The sequence below is a fragment of the Talaromyces amestolkiae genome, assembly GCF_001896365.1.
Source record: "Talaromyces amestolkiae strain CIB chromosome Unknown scaffold27.1, whole genome shotgun sequence".
Classification (NCBI taxonomy): Eukaryota; Fungi; Ascomycota; class Eurotiomycetes; order Eurotiales; family Trichocomaceae; genus Talaromyces; species Talaromyces amestolkiae.
This window is the reverse complement of record NW_024468063.1, coordinates 345,738-368,662: the sequence shown is the minus strand read 5'-3', so window position 1 is coordinate 368,662 and position 22,925 is coordinate 345,738. Positions and strand designations below refer to the sequence as shown.

Here is a 22,925-nt window from a genome sequence, read left to right as displayed (position 1 = left end):
GATTTGGCAATTACAACTTCAAAAGGTTAGAGTGTACAGAGGAAGAGATATCATAGATGCCGAATGCCTCATTAATCAGGTTGAATAGAGTATTGAGACTCCGGTGAGTAGTTGCAATCAATCTATATATTTAAGGGTCATTCTAACCGGCACCAATGTATCATAGACAAACAATTTCATTTTATTAACAATCTGGGAATATCTACGACATGGAATGCAGTAAACAAGACACGGGGATGCGCTGTTTCAAGATATAGTCATCGCATCAATGTGCCCGACACAAAGTTTCAAGTACTTGTCCGACAATCATGGTTTTATCAGTTGACCACCTCGCTTCTTCATCCGCCGTCTCATCGTTCTCATCATGTAGGTCTTTGTGGCCTGCCTCAAAAACAAAGGCAGCATGGGATATACACCAGACATCCCAGAGATAAACAGACCAGATATTGCTCTCGATGTCTTGGTTGACTTTAGCATAAACTGATCGCGCACCGTGGGAGGAAGTTGCTCCAATGTAATGCGACGCACGAATGGCATGGAAACTATGACCAATGGTCGGAGCAATAGGGGTAGGCTTTTCGCTGGATGCCAAATATCTTTCAACACGGCTCTGGCATCATTCGTAACCAATAGTTGGTGTTCTACCATGTCGTTCCAATATGCCCTGAATGCGCTTAGGTTTTTTGGCCACATCTCTTGAGGAAGTTGTAAGGATGTTCCCATGATAGAAAATGCTTGATACACACGCTCTGCTCGAGCCTTCGGTAGTGGTCCATAAATTAGCTCATACATGCCGACGATGGAGGCATATATGGTGGCGGCAACCCAAAGCTGTAGCTCAGGGTTTTGTGCGTTGTATGCTCGCTTACCCTCTCCACCGACCACTCGTGAATGTGCCTTGTCGACATAATCTTTCATGGCTGCTTTCTCTGAATCGGTACCAAATATCATACAGTAGATAAACATCTGCGTATATTCAGCTCTGCTGATGGCTCGCTTAGCAAAAGTGCTATGATCTGCTACGCCTTGTCCGACGAGAGGGTGTGCTATTTGGAGCAAGATAGCTGCTGGACCCGCTACGTACGTGATACTTTCACGGGCTACCATCTTAAGCTCCATCATTGCGAGTGATGAGATCTCTGGGACGTCCATTTTCTCTTCCATTTCAATCGTGATTTTGTAGGAGCCATCGGACTCCGAAGAGATGCTTTTGTTCATTTTGATCGCTTTCGCCACGTTTGACAGATTTCCGATAAGATATAAGCGGTAGTTGGATTTCAAATTGAATACATTGGAAAATTTCCGTATTTTATATGTCTAAGTTCTCGCCGAATATTAGAATTCAGGGATTCATAGCATGTGTGATTTGTATTCTCATGGCTAACCATCATGGGATCATTCATTACACGCAGCCTTGGGAGATTTTACAAACTCTCGGACCGCAGAGGGGACCGTGAAGCATTTTCCTAAGCTTGTCAAAAGACCTCGCCGTGAATCAAATAGTAATCTCAGATATTGCTACCACACCTCGGCATACAAAGTGTCTGGTGGTGGTGGACTTGAGGCTAAGAAGCCCGCGGACCGCGGACGGCACACCAATCAAGGACAAGCAGCTCTTCATGGACAATCAGCGAGGTGAGAGTGTGGAAAAGCCTGCTAATCGACGAGTGCGTGAATTCTAGATATCATGAGCAGAAGAGATCATCAGTCGGCTTCAATTGGACATCCCCTCAGTGTTTCCCTCACCTTGTTGTTGAGGGACTTAGTGAGGGCGCGATAAGCTATGAACTCCGATCTTCTGATATAGTATAGTTACGCATGGGTTATGAATCAGAGGCGCCAAAGGCTGTCTGGCCAAGAATTAGGTTTCCCTCTTTTTACACGCCTGGATTTAGAACTGTGCCCATTGACCTCTGCTTTGCCATACTTAAATCATCACTGGGGAGACCAAGCAGTCATGGATTATGATCTAACAGGCTATTAGTCAGGACGCCGAAACTCGTAAAGGCGATTATTACGCCGAGTCAAACAGTTTCATCCCCTCATACCCCCTTCTATGGTAGGTGGGTATGATGCCGCGGTTCAACAGAGAACCCCGGTTCTTGAGTTGTAGATACAGTAGATGCCAGGTTCGTGAAGACACATGGCCTTGAATGGGTTTAGTATAGAAGTATTGACCTAAATGATAGAATATTCGATACGTCCACCGATCCTCATTAAATTACAATGGGTAGGGTTCAGCTCAGTCACGTGTAAGATTGGACCCGGAACGTTGACATGCGAAGCCTTTATTACTCTGCTGTAGCTTACCGAAAGAATCATTACACCATCTCACGTCGACTGGGTAATAGCAATTGCGTTTGTGCGAGGGCCATCGTTATCAACATAGAAATGCGTCGGTGTCCACAAAAACATTGAGAACGCTGAGAAAAATACGTCACGTCTATTAACTGTAGTATAAATATCGTGTGCACAATTTCCTCCGTTTAATATAAGCAGTACCAGTACTTTCACTACTTCATATCCAAAATTCTATAAAAAAAAAGAATTGCGTATGAAATCGATGAATCAGAACACCGACTTCACAGTCCCGGAAGACAACCACGCTTTTGCCAACATCCGTATCCCGAAGTAAAGGACAGAGTATGTGAGAAATTTGGCTTGAGAGTGGGCATCATATTGTTTGTCTACGTTGAGTTTTCATTCAATTAGGGCTGATTTTCATGATGTGGCTGCATATTATGGTCGTCGTGCCAAAGGATCTTTTTGATAGTACTATTATGATTATCAAGGTCGTAACAAATCTGTATTGATGGTTGAATCGAAATTATGGCATCAAAAAAGTTGATTCTTGCAAGTGGGATAAGTTCTTCTGCGAGCATAGTTGAAAATAAAGACCCTATGTAATGTTCATTTTTTCTTTATCGACCCAATAAACTTTGAAATTAAATTGCAACGTCTCCGAGACTTATCATAAAACGCTTTCTTGATACCTTACCCAACTCAAAATCGGTAGCATGGATCTGGCAGCTCATCTTGACGCAGGCTACAGTGCGCGATACCCCAAATTGTTCTACGTCCTATACATCTGTATGATGATACCAATTAAAATTCGAATTTTACCACGCTTTAAAGTCAGTCCAAGCGGATCCTCAGTGAGGTCGCTTTTTTTCCACGTGATAAGCCCGATATATCCTAGGTTTTTCTGGAGCATATCACCAAAAGAAGTATAATAGTGCTACTTAGGTAGCTGAAAAATCGCGCACCGCTCTTGCCGCGTCTTCCCGTTCGTTTGTGGGAATTATGATTCCGAATGACAACAAAACCGATATATACCAAAAAAGATGAGCTCCATTACTCGCGAAGAGAGTTTGGGCATACGTAAGCCCTGGTTTATCCCGCAAGATCAGCAATATAAAGTTCCTTTAGGCCAGCATCTCGGTTCACCAAATTGTTTGGAGAACGCCTCACGGGACTTGGTTTCCGGTAAGCAACAATTCCAATTATTCAAAGTACGCAGTTGTAGGCTTAAACTGTACATTGTTTCGTGCCTCGTAGTGATGATAAGATGATCAAATGCGGTACTTTCGAAGTTGCTATCTGCCGGGAGGCTTGGTCAAGTCCAATAACTTCCCAGATCTCTAAAGTGTCTCGGCATGGCAGCTGACAGTGCAACTTAGGTATCTCTACAATTACATCACATCTCTAATCTATAGATGACCATACATTTTCGATCTTCGTATTCCGTCTCTTAGCTTACCAGCTCTAGTTTACACCCCTGAACTAGTTAGATATTCATGAAAGTCGTTTATATTGATGGAAATGGTTTGTGATGAGATAGATGTCTTCAACCAGAAAGTGATGGACCGCCAGTTGATATCCTTAGAGCGATGCCAGGCACAATAAAATGCAAGGCACAGAATTCATTAGCCTGTTGTTGGCATCGATATTTCCATTCGTGTTCACAGACTCAGTGCTCGTGCCATTGGTGTACTGTTCGTCATTTATCTAGTTTCGCCGACTCAATAGATGTACCGGAAATGCACATTTTGCTAAAAGTTCAATCAGCACATCGAATTACAAATTTCAAAGATTGAAATGGAGCAAGAAACTTACCCGATCAGTAACATCCTCAAAAGAGTGTGTATAGGCAGTATCTGCTACTACCTCGCCACGCTCAACAAGTTTATCCCGTTTCTTGTTCTGGTAAATATAGTAGGTCCGCAGCGACAGCAAGACCACCTCCAAAAGCACAAAGCACCCAAGCACAATCGAAATTGCAGCGAAATACCGCGGTGCTTGGTTAGACCGATATGTCTGTGGGCCAATTGCGTTTCCAACAGCCCAGAAAACGAAGTTGATGGCAATCACAACGCTTTTCTTCGTCTGTCCAGCAATATTGCGTGTCACGAGTGAAAGAGCAAGACCGGCGCAGCCCCAGTATGCAGTGATGATGTAGTAGGCAAATAGCAGGCCGACACGCTTACTGTGCTCGAATGGGACAGTCAAGAGAATGATAACACCGGCGATCGTGGGGAGAACAGATGCCATCATAGCGAAGATGGTTTGTTTGGAGCGACCGTCAACCCACACGGCCAAAAGCATGCTGATAACTTGAATTACACCAGTGACCATCTGCAAAAGCTGGACTTGCCATGTTGAAAAGCCGAAGGAGGAGACAATGATATTGTTGAAGGCGCCGAGCCCACCAGACGGGATTGTGAGGAACAGCTGAATGAGAGCAATCGCATAGACTGTGAAATGTCAATAGATCGTTCTTTAGATAGGTTTTAGGAGAATGAGTATCTCTCACCTTGCGGGTCAGTAAGGGCATCCCACAGCTGATCTTTGCGAAATTTGCGGTTCTGCAGACCCGTACGATTCTTACGCACTCGCTCCACCATCAAGCGCTTATCGTCTTCGCTGAAACAGTGAGCCTTCATTGGAGAGTCCGGCATCCACCAGCCAACAAAGATTCCCCAGAAAACTGTTATGATACCATAGGTAATGAAGAGAGCTTGCCAGGATTTGAGCGGGGCAGTCTTTGGAACATGAGAGAAACAGAAAGCGAGGAAACCACCAACAATCTGGTTTACACCGTTCATCATAAACCTGTTCGAAAGTCAACTAATGCATTACGTACACGTACAACAAAAGCGAAGGTTACGACGAACCAAAATGTGACAGCTCCAGCTTGTTCTTCACGAGTATACCACATGCCCGATAGGAGGGTGAACGTCGGCTGAGTGGCAGCTTCAAAAACACCGAGGAAGGCTCGCAGCGCAATAATGCCTTGGAAATTTATCATTGCGGCTTGCAAGGCGAGGGTAATACCCCAGAGCGTGATGTTGATTGCCATCCACTTTCCCAAGGGAACTCTTTGGATGATCCAATTTTCCTAAATTTGAAATCGTCAGCATGTCCGGATGCGTAGATTTGACCGCGGGGATGGCATACCGGATATTCCACAGTCAAGATGATAAGGTACAGAATGGTCGTCAACCAGGAGTACTATTTTTTCATCAATACCGATTTCCCCTCAAGGTGTTATCGCCCACTGTGCTTACCTGCTGGCCGTGCAAGTGAAGGTCGGTTTGAATGCCCATAATTGAAGCATATGACAGAGTTCCCTTGTCCAGTGTTTGAATCAAGTAGGTGACAATCATCACGGCCATGATGCGCTTGTCAATCAACTTCTTGAGCCGTTTGTTGGTCTCATCGTCAATTTCGACAATAACCTCGTTGGCATACTGGGCGACTTCCTTGTCGACTAGCTCATAGTTCATATGATCCTTCACTAGCTCCATCTGATCCACGGCCGGTGCCGCTGCCTCGTTAATTTCGTCTGTCTTTGTCATGGCTTCAGCTGTCAGTCAGGGCCTTCAGAATGTGGTTGGGCTGGAGTACGACTACCAAGACAGGTACCTGGCCGAACCCGGGGAACATGCAGCCTTATCTATGTACGAAGTACTCGGAACGTCCGTTCTCTCGTTCTCCATTCGTCTAGAATGCGGGGTCCCCATAGTGCGCCCCGCGAGAATCTCATTGATGGAGAAATGCGACGTGGAGGTTGGGGGATACCCGGCGGACTGCAAGCGAGCCAATAAGCGACACGGCGTCAAAATACTTAGTTTTTGGGCGGCTTAGGCCGACATGATCGGAAAACTGATTCCGATAAATTCATCCAGCCAGCTCGCTATTTCTTAGCCGAGGAAGCTGACTGTTTGACAACCCAGTTCACTGCCTCATTTCATGTTGGAACTTGGAACCGCCTCCGTTATTCTGTCTTCAATATGTGTACGGACAAGGCAATGCCGGCCTCAAGGCCCTTGGGTTTATACCCTTTGCGTGCGGCGGCTCCAATTGGGAAGAGGATTCCGCGACTGGACAGAAATAGAATTGCCAACTTTTATACTCCAGGACAGTGGGAGAAGGTCAACCTGTTGAGGTATGCCGATTAACAGGGTGTCGCGGGTTCACGTGAGACTTTCGAGCAAGTACTAATCAAGTCCGACAGTGTCCTGAATGAAGCTGTCTTCTCAGGCGCGCCCCATGTGAAACTTTCTGTATGGGATGCTCCAGGAACAACACGTCCGAGCTTCAGAGAGGCAAGTGACGCGTCAAATTCGTTTCGAGACGCCAAAGTAGGTGACAAATTTGGCCCATCCTGGTCGACGCACTGGTTTAAAGTCTTTCTTACCCTCCCCCAAGAGGTATGTGGGAAAGATAACATCGAGTTGCACTGGGATTGTGAAAATGAAGCCACGGTATGGACCGAAAATGGACTCCCTCTCCAAGGGCTTACCGGTCGAGGCGAGCGAGTGGAATGGATCATCCCGGACTCTTTCAAGGATGGAGAAGAGCATCTTATCTACATTGAGATGGCATGCAATGGTATGTTTGGAAATGGACCTGGCCGACCGATTTTCAAGAACAACGCTGGAGGTGACTCCATCCAACCACCCGATCCGGACAAGTACTTTCAACTCTCCAAAGCAGAAATTGTGGTAGTCGACTTCCAGGCCCGCATGCTCCATATGGATATCGTCGCCATCTGTGATGCTGCGACAGAGTTTCCAGAAGATTCGTGGCAGCAGCACAAAGCGCTGGCTGTAGCCACAAGAATCGTCAACACTTTCCAAGCGCAAAACAAAGATTCCATTCCAGAATGTCGCTGCATTGCCCAAGAATTTCTTGGCCCTAACATTGACTCCACTGAACTCTTTCGACAAGACAGCTCCGAAGAAATTGATGTATTTGCGATCGGCCACTGCCACATCGATACTTGCTGGCTCTGGCCCTGGGCAGAAACAAAAAGAAAAGTTGCACGCTCATGGCTCAATCAATGTGATCTGATGGAGCGATATCCTGAACTGCGATTTGCCTGCTCGCAAGCGCAGCAATTTAACTGGCTCAAGGAAGATTACCCCCACGCCTGGGATCGCGTCAAGGCAAAGGTTGCAGAAGGGAAATTCCATCCGATTGGAGGTTGCTGGGTTGAGCACGATACCAATTTGCCCAGTGGTGAATCTCTTGTTCGACAGTTCCTTTATGGCCAGAGGTTCTTTGAAAGCAATTTCGGAGCTCGTAGCACAACCCTCTGGCTTCCAGATACGTTTGGCTTTGCCGCCCAGCTGCCACAATTGTCCAGGCAGGCCGGTATGAACCGCTTCCTGACGCAGAAAATTTGCTTCAATAATATTAATGAATTTCCTCATACAACATTCAATTGGGTCGCACTCGATGGTAGCCAGGTCATTAGTCACATGCCTCCAGTCCGAACGTACACAGCTGAAGGGACTGTTGCCGATGTGAAGAAGAGCGTATCAAAACATCTTTCGATGGACCAGGATCATACCTCCTTAATGGCTTTTGGAAAAGGGGACGGTGGTGGCGGCCCAACTTGGCAACACCTTGAGCGACTAAGAAGATGCCGAGGCGTTGCTGATACAGTAGGTCTGCTACCCAGAGTGCACCTTGGAAAGTCAGTCGACGAATTTTTCGATGGTCTTGAAAAAAAGGCAGGCAGTTTAGTCACCTGGCACGGCGAGCTTTACTTCGAACTACACCGCGGTGTTTACACGACGCAGGCTAAAAGCAAGCTGAATAATCGCAAGTCTGAATTTTTACTACATGATATCGAGCTGCTTGCTACAATTGCTTCGGTTTCAGATTCCACGTACGAATACCCGAAGAAGCAAATCGATGACATGTGGAAAGGTGTGCTTTTGTGTCAGTTCCACGACTGTTTACCTGGCACTTCAATCAAAATGTGCTATGATGACTCGGAGAAAGTGGGTGAAATAAACAATTCTTATTCTGCATATTGCAACTAACCACAGCATATAGGTCTATGGTGAAGTGTTTGCCACCGGAAGTACTCTTTTGAATGAAGCATATAAAGCTCTTGGCCTTGAAGCCTTACAAGAGAATAGTCATGAAGCCAATAATGTCATCGCTCTCAACACGCTACCGTGGTCACGCAATGAAGTAATCCAACTTCCAGATTCAAAATTGGCGGTTGCTTCTGGCAATGGAAATATTTTATCGGTTGAAAGATGTGCTTTAGCAGATGTTAAACCTCTAGTCACTGTTCTAGAGACATCAAAGAATGTGTTCCAGCTCCAGAATGACCAACTCTCCGTGACCGTTGAGTATGGCTGCATCACATCTCTATACGACCGGCTAGCGGATCGCGAAATAATACCCAGTGGCGCAAAGGCCAATCAGTTCGTAATTTTCGACGATAAGCCAATTTACTGGCAAGCATGGGATGTTGAAGTCTATCACCTCGAGACGCGACATCAGTTGCCCTGTGGAAACACAAGGATCGTTGAGAACAGCTCGCACAGAGTGAGTGTTAGCACTGAAATCAGAATCAATGATAGCAGTTCAATAAAGTCGACTGTGTCCTTGTCTGCTGCCTTCGCTGGGCAAAGGTCTTACGTCGAATGCTCGGCTGACATTGACTGGCATGAGAGCATGAAATTTCTCAAAGTTGAATTTCCAGTAGACATTCGCAACACAGAGGCTGCTTATGAGACGCAGTATGGAATTATCAGAAGACCTACGCATTATAACACATCGTATGTCATTGCTATTTTCTCGGTGACCCCTTCTCTTCTATTGTGCTAACAGATCTAGCTGGGATATGGCCAAATTCGAAGTCTGCTGCCATAAATTCGCCGATCTGTCCGAGCACAACTACGGCGTATCCATCATTAACGACAGCAAATACGGCTTCGCAACAGTCGGGAATACGATGCGGCTATCTCTTTTGAGATCTCCCAAGGCACCTGATGACACTGCTGATATGGGCTGGCACCATATCCGTTGGGCTATAATGCCACACCGCGGTGGTCTTAGCGCTGACACTGTACGTACAGCTTACGCTTTCAACAACCCTCTTAAACTACTCGTCGCCAAATCAGAGACGGGGTCATTGGCCAGTGGGTTTCCAATTTTCTTGGAAGGTGACGACAGTCTCGTGCTCGATACTATTAAGCGTGGAGAAGACGATGAGGATGTCACCAACGACGACTTGTCTGTCCGCAAGGGGAAGAGCGTGGTAGTTCGTGTCTATGAGTCTCTCGGCGGACGCTCGAGAGGATCTGTAGTGACAAAATTGCCCGTGAACAAAGTCTACAAGACAAATCTACTTGAGGATGATGGAGGGGAGGTTGCTTTCAATAACGGACATTTCAAGATTGATTTAGGGCCATTTCAAGTTGCCACCTATCGCCTTTGTCTAGTATAATTTTTTGATTAATTCTTTGGCTGACAAGTATGATCCATGGCTTGTGAGCGGTTACTTAAAAGGTTCGCTCTCTTTAGCTCCCTGGCTGTGCCTATCTTTTGTTTGAATTGTTATTGTTTGGAACTCTTGAATCTAGATTATAGATATAGATTATAGAGAAGAAATAATTTTAAAGACGGGGCATCATGAATGTACAAGACCATCTTTGACAAATGTACTCGGTAGCGGACCCAAGTAACTCTCTCTCACTCCCCCAAAGTCGACCACTATCTTCTCCAGCAGCAAATTTTGGTTACAAAGACGAATTCTAATTACATGCTCTCCACTATGGACCGTTTCGTGCAAGTCCAGAGTTCTTGTCCAGACACAATCTTGAACAGCTTGAGTCCATCCTGGTGGGAGGTCCCCAATCTTTGGCGCATCTTCCATCAGACGTAATTCGCCGTAGCTTCTCTTGTCAACCATAACTTCATAGGTAAGAGGATCGGAGGTATCAGTGTCTAGAGTTGTGGTGAAGTATAAAACCAGCTTCGGAGGTTCTGTGCGGTTGGAGAAAACATAAAAATCGTACTCAAGAAATCCCATTTCAGCAGCAGTTGAATTCTTCTTCGCGTGACTTCTTTCCACAACTCCATACTCAGTCCGACCCAAAAATGGAATGATTTGATACTGAGAGCCTTCCACAGGACGCGAAAAACGAGTCGCGGGTATCGAGATACATCCATCGCTCTCGATAAATCCTGTAAACGATTCAACGAGAATTTTGCGACGGATTATTGGAAGGTGAACATGGTCGTAGTCACCCACAGAAGACGATATCGCTAGTTGCACTATTTCATCAAATTCCGGCGGTGCACTGTTCCAGTCCACTTCAATATATACTCTAGCATCATTGGTGTCGTTATCCAGAGTTCCAGAACTGGGTGTAGCTTTAATCCAGTCATGTGGGAGAGACACTTTCCAGGTAAACAGGGCAGTTCCGCGGCGAAAAATCTCAAAGTAGCGCGTCTTCTGACCGAAGGTCTCCAGTGGAGGCAATGTTAAACCAGGTATCAGGTCACCTCGCGAAGGATGAGTCCTATCAGATTCTTCATTTGTCAGACCTGGCCTGGTTCCTTGCTCGCCTTCAACTGCGACTCCCATATGTCCGACAATAGGGTTAGAATCCTGTCGGGTCTGGACGTAGCAAATACCATCAATCATATCTCTAGATGGCGCATGCCATGTTTCGCGGTATCCGTAATGTGGTTGGCGCAGCATATGATTCCATTTTCCACCCAACAGGGAGTGATATTCTTCACTCAGATCAAAATCGGCGTCGAAGAGGTCCAGCACCTCCTGGGCAACTTCATTCGTTGTATTACGTCTTTGTAAACCGAACAACCTATTTTTCGCCTGGCTCACTCGAAGCCTTGTATATATAGATGAGGCTTTGATAGGGTGCAGGACGAGTTCAAAAAAGGCGGCGCGTTCGTGATCTTGCAATCCGGTATATAACTCCTCGGCCTGCTTTGCCAGTATCTCCCAAGCATCCCAAATGTTTTCGGCTTCGTTATAATTCAGAATTGAAAAGGTATCATGTTCAATATGCTCGTGTTTCCGCAGCGCCAATAAACGGTCAATATGATAAAGAAGCTGAGCACTCTGTGAGGAAATTGAAGGAGGAAAGTTGAGACAAGAAAATGACTGGAAAAATGACTCGAAATCTTCCATTGGAATTGAAGCAATGTCCCAAGCCATCTTCATCGCAAAGGTGATAGGAAGTTCAAGGGGTTTGATATCGCCGACATTAAAGACCCAGATTTGATCTGCACCCCGGCAATGAGCCAGGTGTAGCTGTTGCCAGATTTTTCCCTGTAATAAATCCTTAGCATTGTATCATGGGATCTCTTCAACGCACGAGTTGAGCTAACACAAGAATTACTGTTGATCCACTTATAGCTCCGCGGCTCACCCACGTACTCGAGGTGAAAGTATATCTGCATTTGTGTAAGTTCACAATTGCAAGGAGGAGTAATTTGATCCTACCCCAGCTCGCCCAGCACGATTCTCTTCCATTCCCACTGGCAAACGTCGGATATTACCGAAGTTATCGTCGGCAAACAAGAGAGTCACGTCGTCTGGGACAACAAGGCCATTTTCGAAATACTCCTGCACTTCTTTGTATAATGCCAGTAGCTCTGCGGTTGGAAGTCAGATGTTGCATGAAAACCCTGTGTGTTATCAGAAACTCACGATTCGGCTTGTCCGGGGCCCCATAAACATCGTTGATAATTGATCTCTGAACTTCAAGTATCTCTCGAAGCACGGCAGGGGGATCGTCCACGGCCATTGCTCTATCTCCATCTCCCCTCATACCTAGAGTAATATATGACTCATAACCGTGGGCTCGTGACGCACCATCTTTGAAATAATCCTGAATCTTTTCTCGACTCTTAATCCACGACCAGCTTCCTGCTGGATTCTCCGCAAACCATTCCGCCATCGCGCGTTGCATTGGTTCATGATGAGACGTCGACACAACAATTCCCCATTCGTTCGCCGTCTTCTGGTTCAAAGCGTCATCTGCAAAGAAACTATTCCCCGGGTTTGGATAGCCTGGCCACATCGCCGGCCACATGAAATTCGCTTTGAGTCGCAATAACAGCTCAAATACCTTTCTATAGAATTCCACATTGTACTTTGGGCCGAATTTTTCTAGAACCCATCCAGTCAACGAGGGGGCTTCGTCGTTGATGAATATTCCGCGGTACTTGACGGTAGGTGGACCGCATCGTACTCGTCCGGGCTGAATGAAGATGTCAGAATGCTTCGTGGGAACGACATCTGCCCACCAGTACCATCTACCCTGATGATCAGTTATGCTCTAAATCTCATAAGTCAATGAAAACTAACGGAGAAACTCCAATCTGTTCAGACAGCGTATAAACACCATAAATTGTTCCTCGTTTGTCACTTCCTGCAATTACCAGTGATTTCTTCACACTGCCCATAGGATTATCAACCACGGTCATCACGAAGGATTCCCAGCATCCTTGAATCTCATCAACATTCAATTTTCCGCTCTGGATCAAAGTCTGGATCGGGCGGGAGGACTCTATAGTGCCCACAATTACACAGTGCTTGCCCTCGACTTCTGTAAGGCTCCCTTCGTACGTAGTCAGCGATAGCGGGGATCCAGTGACCATCTCAAAGTCCTTTGACAAAAAGGACGCTGCGATATGCACGCCTTGAAAATCATCGCGGTCTAGGAGGATGCAGCCTCCTGCTAAACTGATTTTTCCTTCCTCAGGTTGGAATGTGACCAGGTTATCTGCCATAGTTGTGTGAATGTCGATCTTAAATGTCTTTTAATCGGATAGATTCGAGGTTATTGGTGGACTCGGTATAATAATAGTGAAAACTAGCACGAATAAACCCACCAGAAGACTTCGGAATTATGTTCCCGACGCGTCCAATGAGGAAATTCCGTTCCTGCATTGCGACAGGTTCACTTTCAAAATGCGTTTGTAGTAAATCCATATGGAGTCCCTCAAGAGTAGATAGATAGCTGTTGGGGCTGTTCGGGGAGAACCCCGACTGGCCTACCGCTCCACACGCTTGTACCCCTCTTTTCATCCTCGTCAAATCGAGCGATTGACTAAATCATTAGCATTAAGGCATCTTATTGTAATAGCCTCATCTTTGGGCAAACAAAATACGATGTTGGGTCTGATTTATTCTTAGTAGGTTAGAGCACCAGACTGCTTAGATTCGCCTTACTAATTAGGTTCTTAAGCTTGTGCGAGGCTTCTTATTCTAATCAAGATACTCAGAATGTGTTGATGTTTATTGTGTGGGTCGTAGTACGCAAATAGCGACGGGATGAACGTCAAATAGACAGTAAAGTCCTAAAACATCGAAGGGCTCTAATATATGATATTGCGATAGCCTCAAAGGAACCATAAAAGTTGAGCTTCAGCCATCGAGGTTAGTATTCCATATTGAAGTCCTTAGTCCTTCTTACTTGGTCTATTTGATCAGTCTCTGGAGGAAGACTACTTTTGATTTTCACCTACAATCAGGCCAACTTTTCAGCGGAGTACCCATTTCAGTCAACGAAAAACCAGCAGCCATACCATATTCCAATCAACCGAGTTTCTTGAAATTGACACACAACCGCTCGTGATGGTAAATTCCTCCGTTGGACTTGGTAAGTTCGTTACCGGATTTAAGAATATGCCGGGCGGAGTTTACCTGACGAATAGCCCTATCTCCCGAAATTTTGAAGAATGGTCTCAGTAAGCTACTGTACTTTAACCTATAGGAGATTCTAGAAAAAGTATAAGTTTGTAGGTTTTCACAACCATTGAGATTGCAAGAATCCAATTGTCGAGCTATCACTTCCGAGCCAATTTGGCCATCACCTCGCATAACAGCCTTCATTAGCTGTACCCGAGCACTCTATACATACACACTGCAGCAAAGATGACTTCAAAGCAACATCAGGCTTTAGTAATTGCTGAAAAGGGCGCAGGTCATGCCTTGATTACCTGAGCCACACCTCTACCTAGCTCCGGACAGATGCTCGTCGAAGTCAAGGCCATTGCTTTGAACCCCGTCGATTATTTTCAGAGAGACATCGGCGCCCTGATTCAAGGCTTTCCTACAGTTCTTGGATCAGATATTGCGGGAGTTGTGGTTAGTGTCGGCCCAGATACACCATCAAACACACCTCAGCCTGGTAGCAGGGTAGCGGCTTATGCTTCAGGTTACTTTCACAAGAGCGCGGCGGACTTCGGGTCTTTCCAGCAATTCGTGCTTGTGGGCGTCGAAAAAGTGGCTTTGCTACCAAATTTCGTAAGCTTCGCCGAGGGGTCTATCTTGCCAATGTCGGTCTCGGTAGCGATGTCGGCCTGGTATGGATTTGGAATGCCACACAACACTAAATACTCGCCCGGTGACAGACAAGGTATGCTGGTTTGGGGAGCGTCTACCAGTGTCGGTACAGCCGCCGTCCAGAGCGCCAAGTCCATGGGCTTCTATGTCTATGCCACCGCAAGCCCTCAAAACCACGGATACCTGCAAAAGATCGGAGCTGACCGAGTTTTTGATTACAAATCCGACAATATTGTGTTGGAGATAATGAATTCATGGAGCCAGGATCATATAACGCTTCAACATTGCTTCCTAGGTCAAGGAAACCTAGACTTTGTTTCTGACCTGCTCAATCGGCTCAGAGGCGACGGCATTGCGAAGATTGGCTCAGCGCCAATAATACCGCCGGATGCTAAAAAGATAGACGGCGTTATAGTCAATTTTCTACATCCCCCGAAGGAGGCAAAGGAATCCTACGATTATTTCCACTGGGTGTTCAATGAATGGTTGACGGAAAGACTCGCTAAAAAAGAATATATTCCTAGTCCTCGCTTGAAGGTTGTTGGGACAGGCTTAGAAGCTATTGACAGGGCGCTTGACGAGCTCAAGCAGGGCGTTAGTGGGACCAAGTTGGTCGTTGAGCTTGATTAGTAAGTAGCAGGATAGACATTTTATACAATGGCGCTATTGAAAACGCTTATTCTCCACATAACTTAGAGCTATACATGGGTTAGGAATGTGTTCCAACAACGCAAATAACCTTTCCGTCAAGTAATCTCGAGTCAATTTTGCACGTATTGGCATGCAGTGCGAATGTCCAAAAGAGATGCCACTTGCGCAAAGAGCGTTGAGTCTCTTACATACATGACTATTATCCATGGACATCTTCCGTACACTATCATCCAGTAAGATTAGGTCGCTATACTTGATCGGGCAACAGATACGCTCCGACTCTGTGAAATATATCAGACAACCCAGCAGGAGCACATTCTCAACCTTCTATCACTTACGTTATCCCAAAGAAACACACGAGCATAATTGCTCCCTCGAAATAATTGGTCTTTCCACGAAGTATCATGAAACTAACGATCAGTGTCGTAGTTATCATTATTGCTGTTTCGAACATATCAAAATGCAGGGTCATATCTTGTTGAATGATCCATCCTACCATCACAGTCAGCGGCGTCATTAGCAGTCCAATTTGTATTGCAGATCCAACGGCGATATTGATAGCTAATCCCATTTCGTCTCTCGCTGCGACCAAAGATGCAGCCAAGATTTCGGCGACGTTCCCAACGACTGGAAGGATAATGAGTCCTACGAAGGACTGGCGGAGAATGCCGTTTTCATTCAGAGCCCCAAAGCTAGATACAATAGCATCGGCACAGACGCTGATGAGGCCAGTCGATATGATTAATATTGCAACAGCTTTAATTCTTTTAATGCCGCCATTAGTCGTGCAGGCAGTGAGGTCGAGATCGGAAACGGAATGATCTCCATTATTAGACTCCATGTCTAAAAGAGGAACTTCGGCAGACATGGATCGGGACACAGAAGGAGTTGGTACTGAAAAGTTATCAGATGTCGAACTCACATCTGAGGCGCTGTCATGGTCATTAATGATTATTGAGGGGTGCTTGGGTCTACTTGTAGCTTCAGCTGCTGCGAGCGATTAGCTCGATATTTTCATAAACTATCAAGTTACGTACCATAGTTCTCCCTAGGCCACGCGTCTTCCAATTCAATGTCATCAGTCATTGAAGACTGCGTCATGCGAAACAAGTGCGAATGAGTTTTCAGTTGAAAGATCAAGTAGAGTATATAAACGAAAAAGAGAGCAATTGAAATCGCTCTGCTAAAGACCATGACCGCATAATCTGCTGTCGTCTTGTCCTGAAATGCACCATAAAATGCAGTCTGTTGATCCTGGTCAGGGTGTCTCACTACAGCAGGAGGTGCACATATAACTCACTGGAATCACCAGACTAAAGACCGTCAAGTTCATCAAACTAACGAATAGATGAGTGGTGGTGGTGTCATATACTTGCTCCTTGTGATTGATCCCCCCTACAATAATAGAAAGACCAAGGACGAGAAGCAAATTGACTAGGATCGATCCAATCAAAGATGATTGTACGACTCGTACATGTCCCTCAGATAGTGTCATGCTATTTCAAGTGTTGGTTGTCATCCCACAAAGAATTTTATCAAAAGGGGTCCAGATTTTCAATCAGTTATGGATTCTCACATTCTGCTTCCATGTTAGTCATCATGTGTAGAGGCATTTACCGTGGCATAGCTTACAATATAATAATCTCGGCCAGGTTTCCACAGCTCATATTCAATAGAGCCCCTGGTATCACCCCCATATCAGAAGCTAGTGTCTCCGTTGCCGCCGTAAGAACGATCGATAATGGGAACACTGCTATGAGATTCATCGTAAAAACCACCCCGGGGTGAATACCGTCTATCAATCCGAGAACGATTGCGACGGGTACAATTGCTAGTGCGAGGCTTGTCCGATAATTTGAAAGAATCGTGTGCGCTATTACCCAAGACATGTCAGAAAGCCGTGTCGTGAAGCGCCGAGATGGGGTAGGTAGAGGATCATAGTCTGGCATCACCGGAGATGTTAATGTGTGTCCATGGAATTCGGGGCTCTTGTAGTTGACTGGTATATATGTGACGGATGGTTCTCGCCATATATTCTGGAAATATCGCAATACACGTTCTTTGTATGCGTGATTAGCTTTGGTAAAGCGCATGAATCCCCCAAGGTCCATGTATGACTACTTACGTGCTTTGGGGGAAGCACCAGATCGATCCAAGTCCTCATTTCTGCTTTTTATCCCTTAGTACAAATGCCCAATGATGAAGTTTGGAAAGTGATGGCAACCTCGAATTTATAATGTTCTTTACTTTCTCCAAAGTCAGTTAGGGAACATTGATCTAATGCTTGAATCGTCAGGTCGCGGACTTTACTGACTCTTGTCTCATACCGAAGAGGGACATTCACCCCAAGGGAAGCTTGATCATGACCATTCCGTGTATCCGATATGACATTCTGGCACCTAGCTTCGTTATTCGCCATATGCCGAAAGCGCCGATAAGATAACGATGTAGAAGCGTTGATTGAGTAGAGAAGTTATATTATATCCCACTATTTCAGTGTACAGCCTGAGTTCGATGATGCCGAATGTCTATTTTCGAAGATTGTATGATTGAAAATGATTAGATTCTGTTTTCTGAATCTTCCCGGGACATCCCACTTCACTGCCAATCTGGCGCTAGCTACATACATGATGCTGAGGTATTTGTCCTATGGCCCCTGATCCAATCGAAAAACGGCTAGTTATAGAGCAGCTCTTCGAAAACGTGATAAAATCAGCAATGGAGTGGGCCATACTAGGGCAAAGAAGCCAATAGAAATACAGATCTCTGGGCCTCAGGTAAATCGCAGTCTTTTCCGAAATGATTTACGCGCCAAAGGATGACTTGCGAATACTTAGGCCAAAAATTGTGTGACTATTTCGCCGGATAAAAACAAAGGGTTTAGCGGGAAACTCGAATGGCTGTCAGTGCCCCTTTTTGCGGGCGGTCAGCCTTCGTTCGTAATGAAACTCGCTCTAGATTAGTTCTAGAAGATTGCGATTACGCGTTTCGCTTTAGATCTAGAAGTTCTGTCTCCGTCAAAAGAATTGGGATCAAATTGTCGCAGGCGTCATCCAGCCCAATATTTCATTGCATTTGAAGAACAACAAATTCCGAACCACAGCAAGCAGAAAATCAGTCTGTAATAGCCGATCAGCAGATCGCGAAAGGTTTGAGTTTCAAGAAACAAAGACACTCGTGCTCACTTACCCCTTGGGTGAGCTTCCGGTAGCGTGGCTTACTTGCGGGGCTACTGGGGCGGTAGTACGTGGTAGATTTTCTTAGCAGTGGGCACAATCTAAGGATAAACACACAGGTTGCCGGGACCCGGAGATTGTGTCTCGAATATTCATCTCATTTCAGTCGGAAAGAAAAGGCGCGTTGATTTTCTAGTAGTGTCGTGTATTCCAAACATTGGACAGTCACAATCAGAAAATGCGGCTTGGTAAGCGCGCTTCTTGCTGATTTCGCAGAGATATTCAGGGGCTGACTCTTTAAGACCACCGCTAAATAACAGTCCCCATACAATTCGAAGACTTATACATTTCAATCTCCAAGTGCTCCTTGGCGGTCCAAGATACCCACTTCAAGACGTGCCGCTTATAGTCATCTTGTGGGAAAAAAAGCAATGCAGAAAACGCCATTGCACTCCTCCATGACAACTTGCTGGAAGAAAAGCTTTGCTATTCAGGTTTCGCCTGGAATATTACCCATTTGCAGGCTTGGCCTCAATGAACAGGTTACATGTCATTTCATCCCACAAATCAGACACTCAGGCGATTTCCAATGACTAGAAATCGGTCACATACTGTCATTCTGTTACCGGAATCCTTGCGATTTGTCGACTACGCAACAATTCCGGTTGATCTTTATGCTCCCCTTAAGAGCTAGAGAAGAACACCAATACATCTCCCATGATAATTGTTGAACTTGGACATTTTGAAGTTGGTCCAGCGTTCATGCAGTAGTTCATGACAAGGTCGAGTCGAATAGCAGCTGAATCATTACTGTGTCTCTACATGATACTTCGAGCCTTTGACAGCGCTTGGTATCCAAAGGCCCATCTCTCTTTCAACTTCTAAATTTAGTTAGCCATAACAACAGACTCCGGCTTGTTTCAGCAACCTAGAATGGAGGTAGTCTGTTATACGGCGGGCGACCCTTTCAAGTAGTGTTTAAGGATGTATAACCTGCGTTCAATGTTATCCGTGACCTCTCTGCTAGCGAGTGTTTAAAGTCGATAAATATTTCTGCGGAACTAAGCCATACTACTATCCGATGGTGCGAATCAACAGACTCGACATACGTGCAGAGACTAAAACAGCGTATATCTGAAGAATCATTGGTCCCGATCTAAGTGTTCAAGTTACTTAAATTAAAACTTGGAATCCAATACTTTTATTTACAAGAACATGTCACAAGAGTTTAGCATATTCCGATGGCTGTCAACAGATTTCCAAGGTTGTCCCGAGACGAGGTACTTACTGCCCGCGAGACGGGAATGTAATATGGATCATCACAACACCATTTGCAAACTGCTGGAGAGTCTTCCATAGAATGCAGGTGGGCGGTGCAATAATCAAATGTAAAGTAATGTATAAAAGGGCACTCGGCAAGATGATGGTTGGGACCAGCACAAAAAAAATCTAGAATATCAAGACAATTGACCTTATCCCGTTGAGAATGGTTCTACACAAACCCGACGAAGTCCCCGTCCAAAAGTTGTTCGATCTGACCGGCAAGGTCGTCGCTGTGACGGGTAAGCATTCTACCGACAAGCAATTTCTACTTGAATATTGATCGCAGGGTTTCTACAGGAGGCGCGAGAGGAATCGGATTGGCCGTGGCTACTGCATATGCAGAGGCCGGGGCTGAAGTATGCTCTGAGTAGCGATGCGGGAATCTTGTATGACTTACTAATTTCTCGAAGGTTGCAATCCTATATCGTACCACATCAACAGCCCCCGAGACAGCATCGGCTTTTACCTCAAAGTTCGGAAAGCAATGCCGTGCCTACAAAGCGGACGTTACCGTTCCTGCACAAATATCAGCTGCCATCGACCAAGTCGTTAATGATTTCGGTAAGCTCGATGTGGTTGTCGCTAACGCTGGTGTATGCTCGGAGCATGCTGGAGAACAGTACAAACCGGAAGAATTTCAGGAAATAATGGATGTGAACGTCAACGGAGCTTTCTACACTGCTCAAGCTGCGGCACGGATTTTCAAGTGCCAGGGTTTTGGAAATGTCGTTTTCACAGCATCCGTCAGCGCGACACTAGTAAATACTCCTCAAAAACAGGCTGCTGTAGGTTTCACCATCTCATACGTACAATAAAGCGTTCTGCCAGATGGTAGACTGACCTAAGCTAATCTAATGCTTTGCGTGCCTCTGCAGTATAATGCCTCGAAAGCCGGTGTTCTCCAACTGGCTAAATCTCTTGCAGTTGAATGGGTCGATTTCTGCAGAGTGAACTGCGTCTCTCCCGGATATATCCAGACACAAATAATGGAATATGCATCCCAGGAGATGCTAGAAAAATGGCGCAACCAAATCCCGGCGCGTCGATTTGCATCTCCATACGAACTCAAGGGGGTAGGGTATAACAAAACTTTCTCACGATTACCGCTCGCTGACTTGATTACTCGCAAGGTTTACCTCTTCTGCGCATCCGATGCGTCCAGTTACATGACCGGTTCGAATATTGTGGTAGATGGCGGGTTTACTCTTCCTTGATTTCCTGCGATCGAGCTCAATGAGAACAATTGAATGTAGCCTATAGGTATAGCATTAAGTAGTAGTCAAGCAAGACTACCAGTGAGTCCACAATGACCATGTCAAAGCAAGGCAATCTTCCAAACCTGACCGATATATTCTCCATCTAGAAGTGTACCATGGAGGCATGTTAACCGGTTTATTTATAAGATCTGCCCCAAACTCTCGGGCTGGGGCCCCAGGATTCCTCCAAATCTTCACTCTGAACCCCAGATGTGGCTTTCATGTGAGGATGCAATCAATTGCCCAGAAACTAGAGTCACCGTAGATAGGATGGGTTTTCAATACATACGTAGGTTCAGCCACACTTAGATTGCTTTCTTCCTATCTTTGTTTCATGTCTCAGTACTCTATTAAAATTCATCATGGCCACTAACAAACACTTACGATGGAAGATTACTTGTCGACAGGAGAAACTATCACTACTGGTGGTAGTCAACTGCCTTGCTGGTCTTGCTATCCTCTTCTTTGGTAAACCCTGTTACATTGCTCATTACTACTGAAGACTTAGTAATAAGAAACACGTAGGTTATGATCAGGACATAATGGGAGGAGTAAACAGCTCCCAGCCAGCCATACGTCGAACAAAGGAGACTTAACTATACAGCCGACGGCGAGACAGTCATCACCAACACTCTTATACAAGGAGGTATTACCTTCGTCTACTATCTAGGAACATTGGTTGGCTCCTTCTTAGGTGGTTGGGCTAACAACCGGTTTGGTTTGATTTAGTCTCTTGCCCTCGGCACCATCTGGGGAATCCTTAGGGCATCGTTTCAATGTTCCGCTTAGAATTCCACGGCGATGATTGTATCCCGATCAACAATGGCTTTGATACTAGTATACCCAACGCTGCAGTTCTGATATACGGCTCAGAAGTTTCGGACTACGAGTCGCGCGGTGATTTAATGCTATCGAATTCACATTGAACATTGTCCGTGTGGTTATTCCCTACTGGCTATGATATTTCATCTTTTATGTCGATGACGGACATCACAGATCCAGTGACGCTTCCCAAACGCCTTCCGAATCTTCAAGCTCACCCTACTTCTAATGATTTGCTGGTTCTTCCCTGGGTCGCCTCGATGGCTATGCATGAAAGGTCGGCGCGATGAAGCGCTTAATGTTCTCACTAGACTTCGCGGTTCCGAAAACCTCCGGGCAGTCGAATTAGAGTTGAGTGAGGTTGAAGCTATTATTGAGCTAGAGAGAGAAAGTATGATGAAATTATGTATGTCCATATGTTTTTCGGTTTCGGAAAGAAGTATTTGAACATTGCCCGACGATTGCGGCTAGTGATCTGGCCACAAATCCGACAATGTTGGTCGGGAATAGCAGGTATAACAATGTACGCATCGAGTAAGTCACTCCAGTCAAAATCTACAATTACTCGCTGCGGAAGCTGCACATTAACATTTACAAGCGAACTTGAAGATCGCCGGTTCGGGCATCAGAAGACATTGATTTTCTATACCTTTGCCATACTGATCTGAGCCTCACTCTTAATCGAATTGGTCGACGATAGACTTTCTGGTGAGAAACAGTAGCTTAGGCCATTGCTATATTCCTAGCTGGAGGCTTTGTCTAGGCAAGGCTGGTACGTGAGAATAGCCAGGAGAAATGGGGAATTACAGCCACCCCAAGGGTGTATCTATATACCCTCATTTTTGGTGGTACCTGGCCGACCGTACCATGGTTATATCCAGCTGAAACTTCTCCACTGAATGTGCGGGCCAAAGGCAATGCATGGGGAGTTGTTGGCTGGAGCTTGGGCAATGGGTGCGAAACTCCTTTTTGTAGTCAGTTTTGAAATCAGGAAAACTTCTAACATAAACCAGGTCGCTCAAACTAGCACTACCATAGGTCTTTGACGTCATCGGCGCCAGC

At 45.6% G+C, this 22,925-nt stretch overlaps 6 protein-coding genes across 6 annotated transcripts; 3 read left to right on the top strand and 3 right to left on the bottom strand.

Annotated features, from left to right (window-relative positions):
- Positions 1-265: 265 nt before the first annotated feature.
- BHQ10_009935 (uncharacterized protein) lies at positions 266-1,218 on the bottom strand (the record flags this gene model as incomplete). Its single annotated transcript, XM_040882904.1, has 2 exons — positions 266-542; positions 605-1,218. 2 exons carry the CDS (start codon positions 1,216-1,218, stop codon positions 266-268), a joined length of 891 nt encoding a protein of 296 aa, XP_040738437.1.
- Positions 1,219-4,022: 2,804 nt separating this feature from the next.
- Positions 4,023-5,858, bottom strand: BHQ10_009934 (uncharacterized protein; the record flags this gene model as incomplete). The annotated part of the gene is made up of 6 exons (XM_040882903.1): positions 4,023-4,052; positions 4,117-4,754; positions 4,814-5,112; positions 5,175-5,398; positions 5,458-5,511; positions 5,568-5,858. The coding sequence occupies 6 exons, from the start codon at positions 5,856-5,858 to the stop codon at positions 4,023-4,025; spliced, it is 1,536 nt and encodes a 511-aa protein (XP_040738436.1).
- A 453-nt stretch (positions 5,859-6,311) lies between these two features.
- On the top strand, positions 6,312-9,757 carry BHQ10_009933 (uncharacterized protein; the record flags this gene model as incomplete). The annotated part of the gene is made up of 4 exons (XM_040882902.1): positions 6,312-6,448; positions 6,518-8,294; positions 8,350-9,086; positions 9,145-9,757. The coding sequence occupies 4 exons, from the start codon at positions 6,312-6,314 to the stop codon at positions 9,755-9,757; spliced, it is 3,264 nt and encodes a 1,087-aa protein (XP_040738435.1).
- A 183-nt stretch (positions 9,758-9,940) lies between these two features.
- On the bottom strand, positions 9,941-13,077 carry BHQ10_009932 (uncharacterized protein; the record flags this gene model as incomplete). Its single annotated transcript, XM_040882901.1, has 5 exons — positions 9,941-11,565; positions 11,658-11,736; positions 11,786-11,937; positions 11,993-12,600; positions 12,653-13,077. 5 exons carry the CDS (start codon positions 13,075-13,077, stop codon positions 9,941-9,943), a joined length of 2,889 nt encoding a protein of 962 aa, XP_040738434.1.
- A 1,243-nt stretch (positions 13,078-14,320) lies between these two features.
- Positions 14,321-16,031, top strand: BHQ10_009931 (uncharacterized protein; the record flags this gene model as incomplete). The annotated part of the gene is made up of 2 exons (XM_040882900.1): positions 14,321-15,264; positions 15,887-16,031. The coding sequence occupies 2 exons, from the start codon at positions 14,321-14,323 to the stop codon at positions 16,029-16,031; spliced, it is 1,089 nt and encodes a 362-aa protein (XP_040738433.1).
- A 3,917-nt stretch (positions 16,032-19,948) lies between these two features.
- Positions 19,949-20,999, top strand: BHQ10_009930 (uncharacterized protein; the record flags this gene model as incomplete). The annotated part of the gene is made up of 4 exons (XM_040882899.1): positions 19,949-20,024; positions 20,083-20,141; positions 20,196-20,570; positions 20,661-20,999. 4 exons carry the CDS (start codon positions 19,949-19,951, stop codon positions 20,997-20,999), a joined length of 849 nt encoding a protein of 282 aa, XP_040738432.1.
- Positions 21,000-22,925: the final 1,926 nt, after the last annotated feature.